The 18,374-nt window shown below is 36.8% G+C and overlaps 1 protein-coding gene across 5 annotated transcripts in view; it reads left to right on the forward strand.

Moving 5' to 3' along the window:
* OSBPL8 (oxysterol binding protein like 8) overlaps positions 1-18,372 on the forward strand; it is a 71,788-nt gene extending 53,416 nt beyond the window's left edge. For all 5 annotated transcript variants that reach the window (XM_085320465.1, XM_085320466.1, XM_085320469.1 and 2 more), the window contains 13 exons: positions 989-1,173; positions 2,881-2,962; positions 3,593-3,691; positions 4,107-4,203; positions 4,554-4,652; positions 5,557-5,654; positions 7,190-7,279; positions 7,868-8,004; positions 8,346-8,531; positions 12,854-12,941; positions 13,348-13,453; positions 14,044-14,149; positions 16,190-18,372. In XM_085320465.1, the coding sequence (XP_085176591.1) occupies positions 989-1,173; positions 2,881-2,962; positions 3,593-3,691; positions 4,107-4,203; positions 4,554-4,652; positions 5,557-5,654; positions 7,190-7,279; positions 7,868-8,004; positions 8,346-8,531; positions 12,854-12,941; positions 13,348-13,453; positions 14,044-14,149; positions 16,190-16,325 (1,509 nt within the window). In that variant the 3' untranslated portion in view covers positions 16,326-18,372. The remainder of the gene's footprint in view (positions 1-988; positions 1,174-2,880; positions 2,963-3,592; positions 3,692-4,106; positions 4,204-4,553; positions 4,653-5,556; positions 5,655-7,189; positions 7,280-7,867; positions 8,005-8,345; positions 8,532-12,853; positions 12,942-13,347; positions 13,454-14,043; positions 14,150-16,189) is intronic.
* Positions 18,373-18,374: the final 2 nt, after the last annotated feature.

Genomic DNA, 18,374 nt, shown 5'->3' on the forward strand with positions numbered 1-18,374 from the left:
ATGTTTTAATGCAAGCTGAGGCCTCCATTTTTCCTTGATAGGCGTTAAGGAACCTTGGGGTTTGCAGAATTCAGTAGAAGGCTTGCTGTCCTTTTTTGGTTGCTTTAGATTCTACCACAATGCCCAAAGTTATCATTCCGCTTGTGCAGGTTGTCCTGTGCATCTACATGAGGCAAATATGAGGGAGATTTGTTTAATTCTYTGTTAAGATGCCTAAAAGCTTCGTAACAGAAACCAAAATGAACTTTTTCAGAAATCTCTCTCAAACGCTAGCTATGAGAGATTTTCTGTTTTTTAATACCTACTGGACATAACTGCTTGGTGCTTTGTTACTTTCTAGTATTGTTTTTACGTGTTCTTTAAGAAAAGTTTAGGTTGATAGATAGTTCTTGACTGTGCATTTTAGAATGGTTTGGGAAAGAAGGCTAGATTTCCTTCAGCCTTTGCTTTTGATTTCAGAAKCTGTAAGGAGAAATATCTTGTCTCTTGGGCAGAAAGGAGGCATGCTGGGGGCTGCCATTTTTGCTCACTGAACTCTAAGTAGCTCTTTGAGGGAAAACAACTGATACCATTGACAGGTCAAGGCAGATGAAAAGCATAAATGCGACAGCTTTCATGGTAGGGAAAAGTTAATAGGCTAGCGACCCTTTGCTTTATAAATCCTGCGCATGAGACCACAGGAAAAGGTACTTGATACCTAGAAAAAAAAGCTAAGGGAGGACTTTGGAACAATGTTGTCTCCAATTTTTCTATARTATTTTAGGTCTGATGAAACAAATCTAATTTTTAATGCTGAATAATAAATCTGGCATCCTGCGTTAAAGGTATATCATATGTGTGTTCAGAGGAACTTGGTTTTTCTCCCATAGTTACTTCACCTCTTTGGAGTATCCAGCTTTCCGTTCTCCTTACATTCTTAGAATATGTTGATCTCTTAAAAAAATTACTTTGTTTCGCCTTTCTGTAAGCAGTTTTTTATTCATCCTAGGCTGGGGAGGCTGCTCAGACAGAAGTAGTATCAGAAGAAAACAAAAGCCTGATCTGGACACTGCTGAAGCAAGTCCGTCCAGGAATGGACTTGTCCAAGGTTGTGTTGCCTACGTTTATCTTGGAACCTCGTTCCTTCCTGGACAAGCTATCTGATTATTACTACCATGCAGACTTTTTGTCTGAGTGAGTCAGTCCTATCTCTGATTTGCTTTATTTTTGTTTTTAAACTAAAACTGATTAACAGGTGAGATAAAATGCTTGTTCTTTGTGTGCTCTTCTTTGACCAGACTGTGGCTTAATTTGTATTTGAGTGTTTTCTAGCAATATATCAAACATCAAATATCCTTAGGTTACGCCTGAGAGCTCATATGGTACATCTTGGAGGCTGTCTCCTATTAGTAATTTAATAACAATTCAGCTGCAGACACTTTTGTTACAGCTTTTAGAGAGCGGTTAGAAGCTTTCTCAAAATTAGTGGTTTTTTTCCCTCTAGAATGCATATTTAAAATGGTAAAACAGCACCAGGTAGCATTTTTTTTAAAAAAATGTAACTAAATACAAGTTTAAGATGTATTTACACGCTACACGCTCAAATAAAGCCAGTATTTTAAAGGAAGCAAATTGAAATATTGTTCAACTCAGTTCTGTACATGAGTAGAACAGTTTTCTAAAGCAGTATATTTTATAAATCAAAGAACTAGAGTGGATGGAAGAACTACAACAGGATTTAGTGATACAAAGGCCTAAATACTGTACATCCTCCACTACTTTTCTTTCTTGTGATTAAGTTTGATTGGCTTTTGAAAATAAACATTTTTTTTTATGTCTTTCCTTATATATATAATAAGAGAGAGAGCTTGCCTGGGCCTAAAGTTTCGCAGTGTGGTCTGGAAAGATACAGTTCTATTTTGGAGAGAGGGAAGGATTCAGTTTGTCAAACTAAACATGGAAGTGAATGTTTTCAAAATACAGTCTTCTGAGATGGATTACACCACAAGTGCAGGGCCTGTTAGAAGTAGAGAGAAGCAGAAGTCAAAGATTTAAAATATGTATGTGTGTATGTGTGTATATATATATATATATATATATATATATATATTTAGTATAACTTCAAAGATGTTTTTGATTTTTATTACTCTTTGGACAAGTGAGTTTTCTAAATGTTAAGAGAACTCAGGTTTACTTCAGTAATCTTGTCCTTTATATATGCAATATATTTTGGTAGCACTGGCTCCAAGACCTGACCTTGGGGAAAATTTGCGTGGAAGGTGCTTGAGAGTAGTTTTCCAAGAAGGATTTTGCCAATACTGGAACATAATAGTTTCTGAGATCTGCAGGATTTTTTTTTGCATGTTCCTCTTTTATCATTCAAACAATTTTTGTTCTGCTKTATCTGCACGGTCATTTAAATATTGACATTTTATATAAAAAGAAAAAAAGGTCAAATACATTCTATGCATGCTTCCTCATGCTCTGTGGAGTATGTTGTAGATAAGAGAAAACTTATCCAACAGACTAGCTGAAAGAAACACTAACTTACCGTACASTTTATTTTGCATTTACACAAATTCTTGCTGTTATTTTAGTAGGTTTCTGGCAATCTATGTTTCGTCATTTGTACAGTTAGAGATTCCCTTTTCAGAAAAGACTCAGTCTTGAAAGTGGTGTTTCTTATCTTCTATTTGATTTACATTTTGACACAACTGTTCGAAAAAYGTTTATTTTGGCACATCATACTGAAAGATTTACAATACTGCAAGTCACAATATCATCATTTTGATTGGTTCCTAGTTATAATATGTATCATAGGGATTAACAGGGTGTTGTAACTGAAACAGTACATAATGTAATTCATTTCCATGTTTGATCTATTCTATTTTTTTTTTGTAGAGCTGCTCTTGAAGAGAATGCTTACAACCGTATGAAGAAAGTAGTGAAGTGGTATTTGTCAGGATTCTACAAAAAGCCAAAGGTTTYGCATATTTTGTCGTTATGTTAGTGGTTTTGTCTAGTTTCAGAGCTTTGCGATGTGTTGGAGTATGTTTTTGTTGTCTAATTATGTTGTTACASTTTTTTAAAAAGCAAGATTAGGCTTTTGTTATTTATACAACTGGAAATCAGACATTTTTGGTCACTAGCCATGCTTARAATGGACTATATTCAGCTGTTTCATTTTTCTCTTGAAGTAGAAACTGAATTAATTTTTTTGAGATAAAGTTGAGATATTTCTTTGTTTACCACTCTTCGATGGCGTATTTCTGGTGAGAGGGAACAGTAATATTTCCATTTCTTCAGTTAGCTTTGTGCTATATATTCTTTTTGTAGTCATGTTAGTGGGAAACAATATTGACAGATAAAAGGACAATAATTCTCAATTTCTGTTTGTCCTTATATGCAGGCTGGAAAAGTTTAGTGCGGCTCCCACAGTATGAAGAGTAGAATAAATGTGCATAATATTTAGATGATGAACTCAAGTACAATATGTTCTAAATTATATATAATACTTTTCTTTTTTCCTCGGTCTTATCTTCAGTCAGGCTGGTAAAGTGTTTTTTTAAGTTCTCTACCTGCATTGCATGACTCTGTTTCTGTTTCTGTTCAGGGACTTAAAAAACCCTACAATCCTATACTTGGTGAGACTTTCCGCTGCATGTGGATTCATCCAAGGACGAATAGCAAGACGTTTTACATTGCAGAACAGGTAGTTACAATAACTGAAAAAAATATTTTTGAGAAAAATACATTAATAGCATTTTTGTGGTAGACAAATGATGTGGTAGTTTCAGAAAAGGGATTTAAATACATGAAAAATACTCCAAAGGCTTTCCTGATGAGCATTGCTCTTTTACAAATGTCTCTTTTAGTCTATCTTCTGCGACAGGCAGAGACATAGCAAGCRAGAGAAACAAAGAGGTGTTTCCAGCATTTCTCTTCCCTCCTCCTCCAGTAAAAGTCTGCCATTAGTTTTCTGAGTAACTCTGGAAATCCAATAAGACTGTTTGCTTGATCTTTGTCTAAAAGATGTCTAGAACTTGGAATTTTACATTTTGTCATTGTTAGCTCCAGATTTATGTGATGTTTCATTATTTTTGTTCAAATATGTGTGTTTTCAACAGGTATCTCACCATCCTCCAATATCTGCCTTCTACGTTAGCAACCGCAAGGATGGGTTTTGCCTTAGTGGTAGCATTCTGGCCAAGTCCAAATTCTATGGTAAACAATATTATGTTTTTCTGGATGTACCATTATTGAAGAAGTGTAAGATGTGTGCCTRTGCCACAAGCAGAGTTTTGTGAACAAAAGAAGGCTGTTAAAGGAACTGGGGTTTTGATCATTGTATTCACCTTTCCTTAAAAAGTTTTAATTACTGGTCTTGGGAGTAATCAGTGTTTTGATTTATAATTGGAGATGGTGCTTTTTATAATGTCTTCACTGGAAATGAGAGATTGCAGCCTTGAATATACCAGTATTCTTAATTTTACTGCTCAATTTTTAGAGAATGTTTACTGTTGTCTTGCAGAGGGGAAAACTACATGCTAAAATATTCTCTCTTCAAATTTTAGGGAATTCGCTATCTGCCATACTAGATGGAGAAGGACGACTAACATTCCTAAATAGGGGAGAAGATTACGTAATGACTATGCCATATGCTCATTGTAAAGGTAGTGGGTTTTTTTCGCTTGCTAGATGGCAAAGTTCTGAGAACAGAAGCTCATTATTCAAAGCAGCACATTGTCTTGGGTTTGAGCTTATCAACTGCAAAGAGTTTTCTGAACGTAGGCAACATTGTTTCTCTTTGTCTAGACTTCAACATATTTTAACAGGACAAAAATGCAGYTGTTTTTAAAGCAATGATCTGGTTTTGACTCAGACGGAAGGATTTTTTTCTCAACGTAAATGGGAAAAGTGTGTGTGTGTGTGTATGTATGTATATAGCTATCTGTCATAATGATAGTAGTTAGCTGAATTTGAATTGCTTTCTTTCTATAGAACAGTTTTGTTGAGCTTCTCTAGTATTTTTTCTCTTGTAAATGTGAATGTCAGGCTAGCATCTACCCCTGAATAAATTATTTGAATGTAAATTATGCCTATTTATGTCTAGCTGTATATTTTCTGCCAAAATTTGGCCAGTTAGCAACTATACCACTTTCTTTATTTGAAATGTATGGAAATGAGTTAGCAGAATTAAATAATTTGGCATTATATTGGTAGGCCCTTTTCTTTCAGTTTTTCATGGGTATCTTTGATACTCTATTTATTTGTTTGATATGGCTTTGACAAAAATTACCACTTAAAATGAATGCATGTGTAGATACTTTTTTTTAAAGCATGCATATTCTTCCACCCCACGTGTAATTCACTTGGATGTTTGTGTGTGGTTGGGTTATATTATTTGACAGAAAGATAATGCTCATATTTAGGAAAGATCATCTGAAGAGACAATAAATAGAACTGTTCTCTACTTTTCCTCTGACACCACAGTGTTTACTCTTGGAATTGTTAAAAATTTTGTATCTTGTTTAGTTACAACAGTTCATTTTAACACACTTTTTTTTCTGTTTCCAGGAATTCTTTATGGCACAATGACTTTAGAGCTTGGGGGAACTGTTAACATCACTTGTGAAAAAACTGGCTACAGTGCAACCATTGAATTCAAGCTCAAGGTTAGGAAATGCTGTGGGTGGCCACCAGAAAAGAATGAGTGTAAAAATAAATGATCAGGTCACTTTGTAGATATGATCTAATTTCTTCTTCTTTAATATGGAGTTGGTTCTCTGTCTTTTTTTCTGCAAACTGAAGAATTTTCATGTCAGTTGCCTCATATCCGTCTGTGTATCTAGCAAGTAACAATTTAGAACAATAGGGCTTATATTGTTGTGTATTGTTTGTTTAATATACACTTCTGGATCCAAAGCCTGAACTGAAATTTAAAACTGTGTCCTTAATCTCTGATTTTAAGGGTACTTCCATTACACGGCTAATATTATTAAATGCATGAATCTTAACATCAGCTGTGGTGGGTAAAAGAAGGGTCTATTTTATCTCCTACCAGGGCAATAGCATGTGTTTAGGAAAATTTGTAAGAACAAAGAAAGTACTTAGTGATCTGATAAGCATCTCATGCATTTTGTAAGGTGCTAATGATATCTTGAAAGCTGAGTTGGAAAAAAATAGAAAATAAGCCAAGAGGACCTATACCCCATGATTTTTTTTTTTTTTTTTTTTTTTTTTTTTTTTTTTTTTTTTTTTTTTTTTTTTTTTTTTTTTGTAAGCTGAAAATGTTCAGGATCTTTTTGAACCACCTGGACAACCACTGAAAGGGAGCTCAAACACAAGTTCCCCTCTTCTATCCACGATGAAACTTAAGTTGCTTGTGACTCCTTCAGAAAAGATGATGCAAAAGTTTTGACTAGCATTTTGATCAGTCTGATGCCCAAGGCTAAGTTACCTGTACTGTTTTTGAAAGCTGTATCTGCTATAGAGAGTGTTCAAAACCTAATAAATAGGTGCAGTAAAATTAATGTTAATATTTGTAGTACTGCCACCTTCCCATTCACAAAGACGAAACAGAGGTTTCCTTGCTACATGCTGATGGCTTGCACTTCTGAAAAGATACTTCTGGTATCTTTGAGCCAAAATTTGATTTGAAACTGAACAACCATTTGTAAAGGAGAAGCATGTAGAAGGGAAAACTATGTATTCAGGTGAACTTACAGGTGAAAATTAAAAGTTAGGAGGCTGTATGAATTGAAGTTTTACCTCATCAGCCTACAGGATACATGTACAGATTATCAAAAAGGTTGAAAGAAATCCCCAGCAATCATATTTGTTGGTGCTTCTGCAAGAGTTCATCCCTAGTAGCAAAGAACCCTGGACAAAGTGGTGAAATTAGTATAGTAGTGACAGCTTCCTCCAAGACAATATTGTCACTAACAGTTTCTTGTATTATTTGACATTTTATTTCCAGAATTCTTAGCCAATTCTTAGACTTTTGTCCAGCAAAGCTTTTGAGAAAATAAAGAATAACTTTCTGTGTATTTATTTTTATTTCTGAGATTAAATAGGCAGAAGCTATTATATTGAAATCAGTTAAGGTGGTTTGCATCAGATTTCAAAACTGTACTTTTTTCCTTAACACTTGACATGTATTAAAATGTAATTTGATATTAAAATGAAAGCATTTCTCCTTGTTTTACAGCCATTTTTGGGTAACAATGACAGTGTTAATCAAATATCAGGGAAGATTAAGCTTGGCAAAGAAGTTCTGGCTATTTTGGAGGGTCACTGGGTAAGTAGCGAGTGATAGTACTTTATAAATTCTGGCTGACAGTTAAGACAAATGAAAATAGTACTCTATTACAGAACAAATTGCTAAGTTTAGAGAATTTGTAAGTCCCGCTTTCATGAAAAGGATCTTGTTGAAGTCAGCTCAAGAAGCTTATAATGTTACATTTGGTCTCAGGAATACTATAGAGTTGATAGAATGTTGCTTGCAACTCTCAGTGGTGGCAAAGTTGAGTGTGTTTAAGTAGTTCATGAAAAATTATTTTTCAGCTTGTAAAATGCCTTTAATGTAAATGTTAGCACTTGAGGAATTGTTGTGGCACCAGCCATAACCAGAAACATTCAAATTTGATTTAGGTCTGGTGAAATGATAGCATCACCACTGTTTCTTGGGGGCATTGTAATGGTTCCGTTGCTTCTCTATTCCAAGTTAGAACAGGATGCAGAAATTAACCTTTGAAAAAACTTGTTTTATTATTAGCTGTATGTATCCAAAAGAAAAGAAATTCATGTTACAAAAATTGCTCATGCCTCCCTTTTATGTTATTTTGGCACTATTGCAGTTAAGCTAACTAAACTATATATGTTGCAGGACAGTGAAGTTACCATTAGTGACAAAAAGACAGATGTTTCAGAGACCTTCTGGAACCCAACATCTGATATCAAGCAGCGTAGATTACTTAGATACACAGTGAAGTTTGAAGAGCAAGGTGACTTTGAGTCAGAGAAGTAAGTTCACTTTAGAAGCATGTATAACTGTTTTTACAAAATCAAACTCATATTATCTTCTCCAAATTGTAAACTTCAGCTAGTAGGTGATACTGCCTGTTTCACTATATTTTCTGATCATGACCTATAAAACATGAAAGGAACACTGTTAAATACAAACTCATTATTTACAAACTTCATAATAATTGAAAGTCTTAATGAAAATGTAGATTGAAGATACATTACACTATGGTAATATTCCTCTTAGAGGTTGATTTGTTTACTTAGCCTCTAATCAGGGAAATGTTTACAATTTTTTTCCGTCAACTAGATTGTAACTCTTTATATTGCTCACTTGTCAGGCTTTGGCAACAAGTGACTCGAGCAATAAATAACAAAGACCAAACAGAAGCTACTCAAGAGAAATATGTTCTGGAAGAAGCTCAGAGAAAGGATGCCAAAGAGAGGAAACTTAAAGGTGAAGAGTGGATGTGCAAACTGTTTGATCAGGATTCAGTCACAGGAGAATGGCACTACAAATATGCAGAGTAAGTGCCGGAATGTCTGTAACAGCTGCTTGGTAAATGTTTGAAAGTGACTGTTGCTTAACCTCTTGTGATGGTTTCAGGAGCAAAAGGACTTGGATGTATGGCTGAGTTCAGACTTGTAAAACAATGAAATGCTACTTAATATTCCTACTTGTTATGTGTTTTAATTAAAATTCACAATTTGTTAGCTGAACTTGATTGGCCAAAGAGAGGATATTAATATGGAGTGTTGAAAAGATAGTGACTGCTTCTGCAGGGAATCATGTTTCATGTAACCATTGCAATGGGCATTTTTCTCTTTGTCTTTATGCTTATGAGCCTCTCTGAATTCATGCTATATATTAGGGTTTTATTGGGCCCAACACTTCAGGATGCAGTGTGCTCCTTCTCCCTCTCTCTCCCTCTCTCTATCTCTCTCTCCTTTTTTTTCCCCTGTATTAGACAGACTACAGCAGCTACAAAGCTTTTTTCCAGGCTGGAAAATATGGTATATACAGGCATAGAATCATAGAATCAGTAAGGTTGGAAGGGACCTCTGGAGATCATCTAGTCCAACCTCCCCGCTCAGCAAGGTCACCTACAGCATGGTAGACAGGGTTGCATCCAGGCGGGCCTTGAAGATCTCCAGACAAGGAGACTCCACAACCTCTCTGGGAAACCTGTGCTAGTGCACTGGCAGTCTCACAGAGAAGAAATTCCCCCTCACGGTCAGGCGGAACTTCCTGTGCTTCAATTTCTGCCCATTGCCTCTTCTCCTGTCACTTGGGACAACTGAAAAGAGTTTGTCCCCGTCCCCTTGACACCCTCCCTTCAGGTACTTGTACGCACTGATAAGATCCCCCCTCAGTCTTCTCTTCCCCAGGCTGAAGAGGCCCAGCTCTCGCAGCCATTCCTCACAGGGCAGATGCTCCAGCCCTCTGATCATCTTTGTAGCCCTACGCTGGACTCTCTCCAGTAGCTCCATGTCTCTCTTGTACTGGGGAGCCCAGAACTGGACACAGTACTCGAGATGAGGCCTCACCAGGGCTGAGTAGAGGGGCAGGATCACCTCCTTTGACCTGCTGGCAACAGTCTTCCTAATGCACCCCAGGATACCATTGGCCTCCTTGGCCACAAGGGCACATTGCTGGCTCATGATCAATCTGTCATCCACCAGCACTCCCAGGTCTTTCTCTGCAGAGCTGCTCTGCAGAAGGTCAGCMCCCAGCTTGTCCTGGTGCCTAGGGTTATTTTTCCCTAGGTGCAGGACCCTGCACTTGTCCTTGTGGAACCTCATGAGGTCCCTCTCTGCCCARMTCTCCAGCCTGTCCAGGTCTCTCTGAATGGCAGCACAGCCCTCTGGTGTATCAGCCACTCCTCCCAGCTTGGAATCATCCWCAAACTTGCTGAGGAGGCACTCCATCCCCTCATCCAGGTCATTGATGAATAAGTTGAACAGGATTGGACCCAGTACTGAGCCCTGAGGGACTCCACTAGCCACAGGCCTCCAAGTAGACTCCACGCCACTGATGATGACCTTCTGAGCTCTGCCTTTCAGCCAGTTCTCAAGCCACCTCACTGTCCACTCCTCTAACCCACACTTCCTGAACTTGCCTAGGAGGATGTTTCGGGAGACAGTGTCCAAAGCCTTGCTGAAGTCAAGGTACACAATGTCCACTGCTCTCCCCTCATCTACCCAGCCAGTCATGCCATCCTAGAAGGCTATCAGGTTGGTTAAGCAGGATTTCCCCTTGCTGAATCCATGCTCGCTACTCCTGATCACCTTCTTTTCCTCTATATATCTGGAGATGACATCCAGGATGAGCTGTTCCATCACCTTTCCAGGGATGGAGGTGAGGCTGACTGGCCTATAGTTTCCTGGGTCCTCCTYCTTGCCCTTTTTGAAGACTGGAGTGACATTGGCTTTCTTCCAGTCCTCAGGCACATCTCCAGTTCTCCAGGACATTTCAAAGATGATGGAGAGCGGCCTGGCAACAACATCCGCCAGCTCCCTCAGTACCCGTGGATGCATCCCATCCGGGCCCATGGATTTGTGAATGTCTAGCCTGTCAACCAGAAATCAGAAACTTTAGTGTCTGGAAATCAGAAAAGCCAGTGCTTAGTTGAACTRAGCTATGTAATCTATAATTTGTTAGGGTAACTCTGTGAGAGCAGTAAGTTTACATCATCAGTTAATATTGGGGCCAAATGACTCAGTTCAGTGGTTAAACATGGGCATGTGAGTTCCTGCTTAAAAATAAATAATTTAATAATAATAACTGCCTGACTGTTGAGCTACATTCTGTGCTCTCCTAACTCTTGCAAGGGTCAGCTTGGAACTGAGCCCTTTACTGGTGATTGCTAGCAATACATAGATTCCACTGATTCTTTTTCAATATCAAGTGCTCTTGTGTACTTAAGGAATTGTAAAATATCCAAGGATGATGTACCCCTTTAAGAGCTCAGTCACTTCAAAGCCATTGATGCTGAAAATACATTGCATGGCTAAATATATGGCTAAATGTGTGAATCATTCACACTTGTACATAAGAATGACGATGTTGGGAGAGTAGTCAAAGTGAACGTATAGGAAAAGTAAAAAAAAAATTGAATATATTTTCCCTGAGTACTCCACAAATCTGCAGCGAATTTGCAACTTGGAGGCTTCCTGGAACCAAACAAGAATTCTTTGTATTTACAAACTCTCAATAGATTCCTTTTCCTTGAATTTCTGTGATTTTCTCTAAAGGTTGTAAAGGCCAAAGCATCCTGCATCAGGGAGCTCCCCAACTAGATGTGATATGGTCTATGAAGATCCCTCTCTTAGTTTGAACCTTCTGGTGTAATTTATGCTTCTTTCTTTCAGAAGAGATGTGAACAGTCCACTTGACATCCTGAACTTTTCAATACTGTGTAAAATCATCAGGAAAAGTACTGCGCTTTAAATCAACTACCATATCCTCTGCAGCCCTAGGACTCATTTTGTTAATGTAAATCTTGTCTCCTTGAGGCCTTTTAACAAGTTCAGGCACGTGCCACGGAAGTCTTACTATGTGGTAGAAAGCAGTCTGTGCTTTCAGCAGTCACTGGAGGCACTTGTCTCCTTTGATGCACGTAATGCCAGTTTGCAGTTTAGTTCATGTGGTGAGCACGCTCTCTTAAGCTTTCTCTGAAATGTTTGATGAACTGTGGCATTTAAGATGTCTGAATGCTCTGGATTGTAGATTTGAAAGACTTTTGGGACAGGAATGCCCTGTTCTTAGCCAGTTATCTTAGATAACCTTTAACTTCAAGTCAGATTAAGCTAAGATATAAATGCAGATGTATTTGCACATCTGAAAAAAGCAAGCATTCTAAAAGACATAAAAGAAGATATGAGAGAAAGCCAATGTTCAATTTACTCTTAAGAAAGTTGTATCAGAATGGTCTTTATGTGGCTGACTTGCTGTTTCTGTCCTGAAAAGATGGTAATTGGGATACTGGACTTTGCATGCCTGTCTCATCTTCGTGATGTAGTGTTTTGGCTTAAAATTCATCTCTTCCCAGAAGTAGAAAGTGTCTATAGACAAGTTTTACCTTTCTTCCTGAAACTGTATGTTCTCACTTTAAGTGAAAGACAATTTGGTAATTATTTTGGCTAGAATAAAGATTTAAGCARATAACAATCTGTTATACTAGAATCATTTTCTGCATCTCAACTGGTTACTAACCAATGCTTAACTTCAATGAGGTACAAAGCATTTCCCTTCCCTTTGGCTGTTTGTCCTTCTCCAGTGAGCTATGAATCTTTTGCTGGACTTTTCATTTTTTATCGACCAATACTTGGAAAAGCCCGCTTGAACATGCAGCTCATTATTGCCTCTTGAAACCAGTCGTGAGTACTGTTAGCTGCTTGCAGATGAAAGCATTTGAGGTGACTGTTTTGCAACATCTTCCTTGTAGGCCTACTGAAATTCAGAAGTATCTAAATTATTATGGAAGTGATTTACAGTATCCACTGCCTTATCTTGCTCTTTTAAAAGAAAGATTTTGCTTCTAGTTTCCCTGTAGTTCCAGAATGACTTCACATTACGTAGAAAACCTCTCCATGTTTGGAGAGTATATATATCTGGCTAGATATTTTCATAATGATATTGTTGGTATAATACAGTGGCTTGCACTCTTACCAGCATGGTAAGGGGTTGAACTGGACACGAACTTTATCCTTGACTTTCTTCTCCCTTCGTGTTAAGACTGGGCCGTATGTGAAAGATAGCATCACTTACTTCATATCTACCTTCCGTGGGGATATTTGTTATTTATATTGCTATGGTATTAAAGAATTGTATTCACTCTCTGTCTAGTACCAGGCCTTGGGACCCTTTGAATGATATGATCCAATTTGAAAAAGATGGTGCCATCCAAACAAAAGTTCGACATCGGACACCAATGGTATGCTCTGATTTTGTTAGCTGCTACAGCAAGGTCCAAGGACTTGGACGTATTATTATGTATATGAAGTTCATCAAAGCACTGAGAGGAGTGGAAAATATTATTATCCTACAAAAATGTAGTTTACCCAGTCCATAGTCTCTCACTGCTCTGTTGCATGGTTTATTTATTACAGGGGATTCTTAACTGGGTAGAGATATAAAGCATYCAAACTTGATCTCAACAGTTTTGTATGACCTTTCCCTTAAGAGAAGATGCACAAACTTTAAATTTTTGCTTTTACATTAAAAATCTTAATTTGAGCTTCTTATATGGGTTATTGTGCTTGTAATTATTACTGTTAAATTGTGGCAAAGCAGCACATTCTTCATTCTTGGGAAATAATTCATAATTGCATCAATTGTAGGTTAGTGTTCCAAAAATCAAACGAAAACCAACTGGTCAGCAGAAGAAAGGCGAGTGTGGTTTTTCGTCCCCTGAGCCTGATAATCAGGATTCCTCTGGAAGTGAAGGTAGGAAAAGATACATTTGCATATAGAAATGATACATTTATTCCACAATTAGATGGAAACATGTAGTCACTCATACTCTTCTATCTCAGGATGCTTGTATTGAATGCTTTAGATCACAGTATTAAGTGTGTCCTAGAAAAAAACAAAAGCAGCAGATGGCTCCTGGTTTTGATTGAAAACTTTCCTGTCTGTTTAAGCATCCATATGTAATGTAGGAGGGCCTTACCACTGCAAGTACTAAATAGGTGTGAAAATAAATTGTATTTGTAAACTCTTTATTAAAAAAAAAGATGGGTTGTTTTAATTTAATTGTTTTAATTTGTAGAGAAGTTTGTTGATAGAARACAGATTTTTTGTTGTTGAAGGTGCTTGAGGCAGTTGATACAGCATGTATTTTAAAATATTTCAGGTGCTTAACTTGCTGTCCTTTACTATAGTTGACTCTGGAATAAAACTTTAGCTTTCAGTAAAAACTCGATTAGAAAGCTTTCTTCTCATTTTTGCAAATGTTTTAGTTTCTTAGAACTTTGTCCAATTTTGAATTAAGTAGTCATTTCTGTCAGTTATATCTGGCTTTTGAATCTTTCTAGCCCAACTTCTGAAGCATAATACAAGAATAAGGAAAAAAGGGGCAGACCTTGGTGAACTGCAAAGTGCTATTGAATCTATAAAGGAAACACAAGAAGATATTAAAAGGTAGAGTGAATAACATGCTTTATGGTTTTGGGAATATTCATTTTCTAGCTTTTAATGAAGATTTTAAGTTGGTTAAGTGAAAACCAAGTAAATCATTTCAGGGACTTCTATTTAAACATGTTATCTTTTTTGTTTTCGTGTATGATGTGCACTGGAGTAGTTCAGAGAAAGACACTGCTGCACTCATAAGCTTGATTGCTTCTGTGATAAAAGCTGACTGTTTTCCTTGGAGAGTTGTCAAGTTATGAAGTAGGGCTATCTAAAATGAATGGCATGGGGATTTCTGATGTTGAATCACTGAAAGTGTGTGTGTGTGTGTGTGTGTGTGTGTGTGTGTGTGTGTATACACACATATAATACTAAATATATATATATATTACTACTGTTGAGACGCATGGCTCAAAATCCTTCCATAACATTCTGAAAAAAGTACTGCCATCATTCAAATATACAAGGAATGAAAATTCATTACAAAATTTCCAGGAATGAATGAAATACTAAATATATATATTATATAGTATAAATATATATATTTTTATATTTGAATGATGGCAGTACCTTTTTCAGAATGTTATGGAAGGATTTTGAGCCATGCATCTCAACAATAGTATTAAATGGAGAATTGAAAGGTGATGATAAAGTAGTCATAATGATTTCAAACCAAATGTTGCTGAAGTCCAGTAATCAAGACAGAATGCCTAGACAAAAGTATAAGATGGAAACATTTTAAAACTTCATTTAGACAACTTAGCTGATGGAGACGGACTGACATATCTAAAAAAAAGTGTATTAATGTAAAATTTCTTTGAGGGCTCAGGGCAATTAAATCATTGCCTTATAGAAATCACTAGAGGGTTTCTGTGTTCATGTCCTATTGAAGCATTGGGCCCAAATTTTGATTATAGGTCTTTGGAATTTGTCCTGCTTCATGCTGAAGTTCCTTAATGTAGATGTAGACTAAGACAGGGGAAAGGATAATTTCATTGAAGTAGAAATGAAGAAGCTCAGAAAGCAGAGCACTTTAAAAGCACAGAACAAGCAGAGACTGAAAAAAATGTTTTATTTAAAAGTTTCTGAACATCAGAAAACCCTTTTAGCCCAGCTGAACACTATGTTCATTTTTTAAGGTGAAACTTAAAATTGTAATCCCCCCTCCAAAACAACCTGGCTGCCAAAGCCATCATGAATTCAAACACCCAAACCTCGTGTATGCATACAACATGTCATGCCTCCAGTGGGAAAAATATTAGATTTCTTCTTTTTTCATATATATATATATATATATATATATATATATAGTTGGTTATGTTTTAATAGTTTGTCACATTTGTAACTTTTACAGTGTAAAATAAACAACCAAATGATGGGGAAACATTGGTTGTCTCAGGCTCTACACTAACCGCTTATTAGTAACTGGAGTAGCTTTTTTCAACTAATGTATTTTTACCTAGATATGCAGATGTGAAATGCTATTTAAACACACAAAATATATGCATAGATTGTATGAGTTAGTTTTGTTAATCTTTGAACTTAACACTTAAGTTTGAAGTGTAAAAATGTATGCTTTTATGTATAACTTGTTCATAAGCTAGCATGAAGTTTAATTTATTTTGCTAATTTTTCACAAATTTCAAGGAACAACTCTCAGTCTGACTATACTGTAGCTAAAGATGGGATATTGGCTATTATTTATTGAATATGAGAGGTGAAAGTATGACTGTCAGAATATTTTCTCTCTTTTGGTGTCCTTGACACCATTTATGTTTGGAACACAATCTATGAAATGTTTGAAATACCATGCTAGGTTCCTGACATCTGTTTTCCTTGGAGAGTGGTATGTATCTTTTTGTTTTGTTGGAGTCTTAATGTATTTAGAGGACCAAGAAAATTAAATGAACTGGGCTTCTTCTGAAATGTTTGCTACTTCTTAATATTTCATTATTTCCCTCAAAAACTGCCTTTTGCAAAGAGCCCTAACATGTTAGGAAATGCCAAATTGCCTAGATTATTATTTAAAGGATTTTATTTTATATCTTACAGGGACATTATGGCTCTACGAAATCGAGTCACTTCTAATCCACCACCTGTGGACAGCCATTTTTTCCAGCTTAAGCACTGTGTCTTCGTTTTACTTGTGGTTCTACTACAGCTTGTCATTAATATCTTGTTCAACTAGGAAGTGTGAACAAGGGCCTTTCTGAACTGGAATGATCGAACTCTTACTGGGGACCATATTTTAAGTTGGACTTCAAATGATGCAATATTTGAGAGCCCTGTAGCAACAACTTACAGAACTTCACGTCTGAGTGCATGGTTCAGAGTCATACTCCCATCTCCCCAGTTAAAGTAAGAATTGTGCAAGTGCCAGTACACTCTTGTTCCTGGTGTGTGCCTCTTTCTCTGTCTCACAGACATGCAGCATCAGCCTTGTGTTTTATTGTATGTCATGCACTATACTGATAAATCTTCATTATGGAATAGCTCGATTTCAGAATTCAGAGGTCAGGCCCTGTTAGTAGGGCATGTTTCCTATTTTGGTAGAATAATCAACAAGGAGAGTTTGTTACATTTAAACTTACTGGCTTTGGAACAAAGTAACATTTGAAGTAGCACCCTTACTGACTTTATTTGTAACGGGTGTTGAGGTAAGGTTGGGTGGTTGGAGGTAAACTGTTTAAGGTCAAATACATTATTTTACAAAGCTCATGAGTGTTAGAAACTGGCAAGTAAAGAGCTGAAGTCTTTGAGACCTTTGCAATTTAATGTCCATGATTTGTTTGTGGAAGTATGACAGTTTTTATTCTGAATTATGGTAAGGGCTTATAAGCAGGTGGTTTTATTTTTATAACTTTTGAAACGTAAGTTTCTTCATAAAAGCATTCCTCCATCTAGTATACAGAACATGTTTTTAACAATGCAGCAGCCAAGAAGGTACTGTCTTGGTCCATGCATGCATTTGAGATGCAAATGTCAAGGATTTGCAGTATGTTTGTAAGTTTTGATAAACTGGCAGCTTTGAATTTACTTTTTTGTATGGCCACCACACAGTCAGAAGACAGACTGCTGATTTCAGGGACTCTTTCCTATTTCTGAAACAAAATGTTAACACACAAAGTTAGGTTTAGTATGTAGCTTGAATTGAATCTCACGAAGGAGAGACTATGCAGAACAAAATTCAGCCAAACAGTCAACAGTTCACCTGCAGATGAAAATATGCGTTTCCCAGGGTAAAGGCTTCACGAATTTTAGGATGGCTAACAAAACACATACATACCAAAACAAATGAGAACGAAACCTTCAGTCTCTTTTAAATTCCTCTTTATTGCAATATATACCATGTAACTTACTACCCTGATGCACCTATTYATTTTTCTACAGATTAGTTATAAAGCTTAAATTTCAATTTAAAACTGAGCATTTTTTTTATTTGAAGAAATACATGCATATATACAACTTGCAAAACTTCAGCAAAATAATATAGTGCTAATAGTGCTAATAGCAATAGCACTATATTGCTAGCAAATGCTAGCTTGGTGAGTACCTTATACCAGTTAAGCCTTTCCACATTTGTATCGAAGTAAAAAGGGGCTGGAGTAAAGTAAAGCTACCTTCAGTAGCCCAGATGAGGCAGTTGGATGATGAGAGGCATGACATAAAGGGGAGCCAAGTTTGTTTTCAGAGGATCCTCTCAGAATTCAAATGTATGATGAAAAATGAAACAGTTCAGGTGTCACATTTGGCTTTTTGCTATGTGTTGGTTCTTCCTCTGTGACACTTGAGCTTACACTTGGGCARCCTCTCTATCTTTTAAACTAAGCTAACATGGGAAGACTGCAAAGTTGGCATGAGAGTAGCCACTGTCACCCTTTTAAGTCTAGTTCTGCATCAGTCTGTCCTTGTATTTAGTGAAAATTCTATTTACTTACTGTCAGCTCAGCTCATATGTTCCTGTGGCTGACATCTTCATTGCACCTCCACTTCCATTTTTTCTTTGGGCCTCAGCTACATAGGAGTTTATTGCTGAAGTAGTCAACCGTAGCTTATTTTACTTCTTACAGCTTCGTATTAATATAATTTGGTGGTCTTTCATTTTCTGGAACGTGGTAGCTAAACCAAACAGAGTGGTCATGTGTAAGTGGGCATGACCAAACTTGATTGGTCTTCTATCATGTCTATAGCTGATGAGGCAAAATTTGTGAATGTAGAAGGGCCCTTATTGTATTTA

This window comes from Rhea americana, unplaced genomic scaffold, assembly GCF_003343005.1.
Source record: "Rhea americana isolate MKP2758 unplaced genomic scaffold, rheAme1 scaffold_64, whole genome shotgun sequence".
Classification (NCBI taxonomy): Eukaryota; Metazoa; Chordata; class Aves; order Rheiformes; family Rheidae; genus Rhea; species Rhea americana.